General features: G+C 40.3%; 1 protein-coding gene across 2 annotated transcripts; it reads right to left on the bottom strand.

Moving 5' to 3' along the window:
• Positions 1-727: 727 nt before the first annotated feature.
• LOC148009852 (UDP-glucuronate 4-epimerase 1-like) lies at positions 728-3,880 on the bottom strand. 2 transcript variants are annotated; one of them, XM_087672718.1, is made up of 2 exons: positions 3,464-3,880; positions 728-2,648 (listed from the first exon to the last, which is right to left on the bottom strand). In XM_087672718.1, exon 2 carries the CDS (start codon positions 2,617-2,619, stop codon positions 1,309-1,311), a length of 1,311 nt encoding a protein of 436 aa, XP_087528844.1. In that variant the 5' UTR covers positions 2,620-2,648; positions 3,464-3,880; the 3' UTR covers positions 728-1,308. The 2 variants fall into 2 exon arrangements, with proteins under 2 accessions (XP_087528844.1, XP_087528846.1); XM_087672720.1 differs by lacking the exon at positions 3,464-3,880 and adding an exon at positions 2,840-3,444.
• Between the last annotated feature and the right edge of the window lie 3,273 nt (positions 3,881-7,153).

The following is a 7,153-nucleotide window of genomic DNA, read 5'->3' as shown; positions in this document are numbered from 1 at the left end:
AAAATAAATTAATTAATTAAAACTAAATCCTAACTTTAATTTAATAAAAGTGCACTCTAAACTCATAAATGTCCATTAATTTAAATATGTATTTTACGAAATTATCCACTATAAAATCACCCACGTGCACATTAAATTAACATAACGCTCAGAAAAGACTAGCATCCCTGTTAACTTCTCGTACAAAGAATCCACCTTGTGTACAAGCCCAACAAATAAATAAGGTTTTACGAAATCCGCCGCAAAACCTCACGAAATCCATCGTAGAATATGCCTCCTGACATCAAGCGCACCCGATGTACATGTATCATGTAAATCATACAAAAGCAACTAGCAAAACATAACATGAAAATAGTATGAAAGCGTCTTGGAACTGGATAGCACAAGCTTCCTCAAACTGCTCTATTGTTAAGTCATCACTTGACTAATCCATGCTATTAGGTGCCTACTAGCCTGGAGCCAGTTCTCTTGCTCTTACAATGTTAGCTTTGATAGTTAAGCTTAAAAGTCACACTCTACCCGTAACTCCACTGCCAGAGCAAGCTTCTGGCCTAGACAGCCGAGAACAAACTCACAAGACTGGACCTACCTCTAGCAAAATTTAAACAGATGCCCTTATGGAGGCAAATCAGAAAATCGATAAGACCATTGACAAATTCGTGCATACTACCCATCTCGAATATAGACTTAAAGCAAGCACTGAGAGGCAGAATAGTTTAGCATCTGGTAACATCAAAACCCATATAAAATAAATAAATATTATGCTTAGAACAGTCCAGTGGGAAAACAAATATTGTAATGAAGTTGTCCTGTAAAAAAGAATAGATTTCTAAGGCCATCCATTGTTGCCAATTACTCAATACATCTCTCCCACATGCTCTGCCATCAAGCCTTCGGCTAAATTGATGACATGAAGTTCCACCAGCACAGATGTCCCTAACTCAATTGCAGCACTTGCTGAACAAAGCTACAAGAATCCAAAAAATTGACAGGACCAATAATAAGCTGCCAATTAATCAAACTGCTGTCTAGTCATGAGACTCCCATTATACATGTAACCTCAGCACATGCACAAGCCTTGGAGACGTCAATCTAAGCTGATGTTATCCCTTTTAGATGGTGGAGTTTAACATGCAGCAGCTGCCATGGCAAACAAACTAGAATGTTCAATCCAAAGCTTGCATACAGGTGTGTCATCATGAACACAACATCATAATCTGACAAGACGAATGCTATGGGCTTCTGAAAGAAATGTCATCCTGTAAATTCAATCCAGTACATCCACAGGTGTACACGCCAAATAACAACCTATTCTGATCCTTTTCTCATGCCTTTGATATTTGTTCCATAATAACTCAGATACCATCTCACAAACTTCTTCAGGCCAGTCTGCAAGTCTGTCGATGGTGTGTAATTCAATTCTGTGTGTGCAAGTGTGACATTGGCATGAGTAAAAGGAACATCCCCATTTCCTGGCATAGCAATGATGTGCTTCTTTGCTTTTACCTTCAGCAGTTTCTCCAGAATACTGACGAGTTTTGGCACTGTCACTGGAGAAGTATTGCCCAAATTAAATATTCTGAATTGTGCTGGGCCCTTCTTTTTACCTCCTGTACCAGTACTCCTCGTAGCTGTGTCAAGAGCTCCAACACATCCTTTCACGATATCATCAATATATGTGAAATCCCGAGCCAGATCCACCTGTTTCGGTCCTTGGTACACAGTGATTGCCTTGCCCTGGAGTATATTGCGTGTGAAAGAAAAATAAGCCATGTCAGGTCGACCCCATGGACCATAAACTGTAAAAAACCTGAGGCCAGTTATTGATAGCCCATAAATGTGATTGTAAGTGTGAGTTATCTCCTCTCCAGCTTTCTTAGTGGCTGCATACAAGCTGGCTGGCCGATCTGTGCAATCAACTTCTGAGAAAGGGACCTTGGTATTCAGGCCATAGACTGAACTTGATGATGCCCACACCACTGCTGGCTGGGGTTGTGCTGATTTGCATGCTTCCAAAAGAGTGACAAGCCCTGCAATGTTACTATGCACATACGAAGACGGGTTTTCCATAGCATAGCGAACCCCTGCTTGGGCTGCAAGATGCATGACATGAGTGAAGGAAACCATATCAAAAAGCTTCTTCAAAAGTGCAGAATCATTTATATCTCCCTCCACAATGAAAATCCCGTGGTTTTCAAGAACATCACGCCTGGACCTTTTGAGTGATGGATCATAATAGCTATTGAAATTATCAAGACCAAGAACTCCATCTCCACGCTTCTTCAAGGCAAGAGAGACATGCATACCAACAAATCCAGCTGCACCTGTCACAAGAACCACTTTATTGCCAGTATGCTTAGGATGGCATGAATGTCTGACCTGTTTTTCCCATTCTACCCCTCCCCAACCAACTGTACCATGGACTGCCTTGTAACCATCCAGAGAACTCGAAAGAAATACCAATACAACTGCAAGACTGACAAGGCCAGCTATCCAAAAGATTGGATTGGCTAGTGAAAAAGACTGCCATCGATAAGCCACACGCCCAAAGTAATTGCTCCTCTCAACTTTCACTTTTCCTGGAGTAGATGGAAAACTGTCTAGTACTAAAGGAGCCATGCCAAGGCTCACTGTGCAACTCAATACTCCTGCAACAAAAGGAGAGAACATGAGTGATTAACTGGTATGTCAGAACAGTGATCATCCTAAGACCGTTCTAAGAAAAACATGAGAGGCAAGCTAGCCTCTACAATAATGACTCACAGAACCAGGGTCTCCCCCTTTGGACTTGTTTATCTTTTATTATGTAAGTAATGTATGCGGAGATTCACAACCATACATGTATGTGGGCATATGCACATGTCTAGGTCTGTGTTATGGTTGAAACAGAGTGGGTGTAGTTTCTTCTTGAAATGTGGACAGTGACCATTTTCTGGAGTAAAGATCTGGGCATTCACAAGTATCGGTAATGCCACATATTTATGCCGAGATGAACACTAGAAAAGAGATGTAGTGTCATACACCTGTGTTCCAATCTGCATAGCCAGTATTCAGTTGACAGCATTCCCCTTGTTTTATAAAACTTAAAACCATGCCAACACGGATGTTTCTATTAACTTCCATTAGATAGCATTGTTATTAATTAAGTTCAATGGTAAGATTCGGAAAAAGAAGACACCGATTCCTGTGGCCATCCCTATGATTGAACATCGAGATGATGACCAAAGGTCCATAAGGCAACGAGGCATAAGGAAGGCAATTTACAGTCACCTGCATGAAGTTAGGGTTCTGCAGACTTACAGACAAAAAACAGGAAATGCCGGCAATGGACAAGAAGGCATCACTGGTATATGAAGTCTTATGCACAAAATAAATTTTCTTTCTTTCTAAAAGAAAAGGAACAAAACAAAAAGAGAGAAATTAAAAACAGAGGAAGATTGAAACAGAAGAAAAGTATGAGTACCCGAGAAGCAACGCAGGGTGTGTATCTGCTGTGGGATTGGAGGTATGGCGGGAGGGAGCGCCAGTGCCCCTTTATGTCCTTCTCTGTGCGGTTCTCTGTCTCTCTCTCTCTCTCTCTCTCTCTCTCTCTCTCTCTCACTCTGCTGCTGCTGCTGCCACTGCTAGAGGTCTGATAATCTTGTTCGAGAGAGGGAGAGGGAGAGGGGGAGGGGGAGAGGGAGAAGAAGGGGAAGGGGAGAGAGAGAGTGTATGTGTGTGTGTTATTTTAATTTATCTGCAGGCCCGCAGGAAAGGATGGGAGGAGATGTAAAAGATGGAACAGTGAGAGAGGGCATGGAAGCTATAAGATAATATTATCGATGGGTCTCGTCTACGGAGGGAGAGCTGTAATCTAATAAAATGCTGAGAAGGAGCCTGCCGTCATGTCCTGCACGTACATGCGCCTCTCTCTCTCTCTCTCTCTCTCTCTCTCTTGCGGCACGCGGTACCACACGGTTTTCTGTTTCCTCCTGCCCAAGCCTCTTTGGCCCCTGCCCTCTCGTTACAAGTTACAACTTCACAACATCCATCTACGTCTACATCTACAAGGCTTATTATTTCACACAAGAAGCTTAAACATTTTTCCCATGTGGGAAAAGAAGCTCTTCCCCTCATGCTTTTCCCCCTATAGTGTTCCACATCTCGCACGGGACTGCACATAGCACCGCCCAAACCTACCTAGAAGTGGCTACCTGCTCGGGGCATGGGAAAAGGGGTTTTTCTCCCTCATTTTTCCTAGTTATGAGCTTCCACTCAAGAGGAAAGGCATACTTGCCTAGGTGTAGTTGGGGACGAGCAGCTATCAGCTCTCGATGTTGGAAAAGGGGGTTCTTTTCCTTCATTTTCCCCTATAGTGTTTAACAGGAGCTTCTACTCGAAAGCCACTGCACCCCTAACTAGGCGCTGCTATGAGACAAGGGACTACCGAGCCCCACCCCTAAGGGCCAGCAACCCTTGCCCCCAACAACACCTAGCTAGGTATGCGATCCCTCCCTCGCAAAAGCTCATGACATTGTCACCATGTGGGAATTCATCTAAAATTTGTTGTGTCACAGCCCCATGCATCTAAAGGGTTACTATTTATCCAATGTTTATGAAAAACCAAGTTCAATGTAGAATATATTGTTCAAATGTTAAAATACTATCAAATCAACATGCACAATGGCATCACCCTTTTGTTCTTTCTTATGCTTGGAGCCTGAAGGGTTTGCCTAAAGAATAGAGATGCTCGGTTTCAATGATTGCTTGCTTCTAAGTGCTTGCTTTTGAGTTACTTATCAAGTTGTCATATACTTACTTCTAGGTAGTGCAGTGGCAATATTGTTATTGTTTTTTGTGCACATATTTACATTTGTCCATATATGATCAAGCATTTGAGTTGTCTTATGCCGTGTGTTGTTATTTGTTTTTTATTCATTGCATTGTATTGTTGGTTGCTATTTGCTTCGTATTCTGAATTTCGATTGTTGCATCCATTATTGTAATGTCTATGCCAATCTCAAAGTCCCCCAAAATCAAGGTTGGTTTGTGTGGTGTGCATGCTTCTTGTTTTCTCATTTATGTGGAAGAGAAATTTGTTTGGTTTTCCATATGTAGAAATTACATTAATTGTTTTCTTGTTGGGTTGTGTACGTTCACTTATAATTGTTTCCTAACCTATTGGATGGTGATTTCTTTGGCTAAAAGGTCATTGTTTTGGGTGTATAAAAGTCTAGTGTTGTATTTTGTTTGTTTGTACATCTTGGAATTGTGTTTATAGTAGGTTCTATATCATTGATGTGGGTTCCAATTATAGTTATGAAGTCTATGCATCTAGGATTTGGTATATTGATGAAGTTTTGTAAGTCATAGGTATGAAGTCTCTTCAAGATTTGGTATATTGAAGAGTTTTATATTTTGCAACGTTCTTGTATTGTCATTATCATACCTATGTTTTCATGTTTCTCATGAACTTTTATAGTGCCCATTTGCAATTTAGTTGTTGTTTGTAGTCTTTCCATCTCTTTTTGTATGTTTTGATTCTATTTGTGTTGCATATGCCTAGTTATGCTAATAGATATAAGACTTCCATATTGCAAACTCTACATAATGTTATGTATACTCATCCATGTTTTGGATGGGAGTTGTGTTTGTGTTATTTTGTGTATTATGTGTTTTCCTTTTTGTATTTGTGTGATATTGGTAGCATTAGTGCCCGTGTTTTGTTGGTTTCGTTTTATTATAAATGGTTATATCATTCTCATGTTACAAATCATGATTTCTATTACACATAAAATACATTGAGCCTTGGCCACATAACTAGGTCTTGCTCAGCTCTACACTAGAGCTTTGGCTTGGAGTTCCTCAACATAGCTACAATATCATCTTTAAGAGTCAAAGGGCCATCCACACATAACATTGTTCCTATGCATCCATACAAACTTAAAACCAAAGCTCTCGTGAGATTCACAACCCTCATGGATTCCTCATTAAAAAGATATTGGTCTTTGAGAAGTGTAATCTTGAGAGAAAGTGAGTTTATGAGATGAGCGTCTCCTCGCCACTTCTTGACTACGTTGCAAACCAGCTTAACAATTATGCAATGTCAAAAAAGGTGGACCATTGTCTCCTCCTTCCTATTGCAAAGTGGCCACATAGGGGAAACTAGAAGCATGTTGGCCATCCTATCTATAGTGGTTAGCTTCATCACCATCACACTCCATAGCATTAAGTTGAGTCTAGATGTAGAAGTTCGTTGCCACACTCTTTAAGGTATTCTCTTCCATGTTCATGATCCTAGACAAGGGGAAAAGCCTCTTTTGAGAGATCCATCTTTAAAGAAAAATCTTATCAAAGCCACCTTGAAGATGCCTAATGCTACATCTCTTCCTAAGGCTCAACACAACAATGGTTGCCATGTATTTAATAGGATGTTTATTACCAAAACACTAGTGGTTAGCTGGAAGTTTTTCATCTCTCGAAAGGCTTTTAACATCCAATAGAACAATACACAATCTTCTCTAATCCTCAAATAAGTGAGTAAGTGGATCTCAAACGTCAAACCTAGATCTTAAGCCTTTGACATGCATTGCTTTAAAGAGCTTAGCTTCTTTTGAAATAATGATGAATAGCTCCTCAAATGCAAATGGGGATATGTATATGCTTTCTAAGAGGGAAGCATCACCATTCCTACACTTATCTCCATCCCATTTGAGATCTTTCGATACTAATGTTCCATTCTCTGGCTAGCCCTTGGGAAACCTTTGATTTGGGGATTTGAACTTGCAAGTGTGAATTACATAAAACATTCTCCCAACACATTCGTGGTCATACTCATCTCTCAACATGTGCAATAGAATTATAATGTTGTATAATGATCACAAGCCAGGCCTGGTTTAGCCTTTTAAAAAGGGAGAAACTTAGGTTTCTTGCCTTTTCTACTAGGCTCTCTAATCTATGTTCCCTATCCTCTCTATTTATAGTTAACATTTCTCATGGAATTGAATGTCATCGTTGCTCACTATTGAACCCCCAAAGAAAATCCTAAAATAGCTTCTCAACATTATAACATGCTTTCTTGTTGAAATGAAGAAGCAATCAAGCATATAGTAATGGAGGTAGCTAAGAAATTTTCCATACCAACTTGCCAACCACAAAGAGTAAGACATGATCC

Source organism: Lygodium microphyllum, chromosome 30 (genome assembly GCF_053477565.2).
Source record: "Lygodium microphyllum isolate KBCC chromosome 30, Lygodium_microphyllum_v1.1.10, whole genome shotgun sequence".
Lineage (NCBI taxonomy): Eukaryota > Viridiplantae > Streptophyta > Polypodiopsida > Schizaeales > Lygodiaceae > Lygodium > Lygodium microphyllum.
This window is presented reverse-complemented; position numbering and strand designations above follow the sequence as displayed.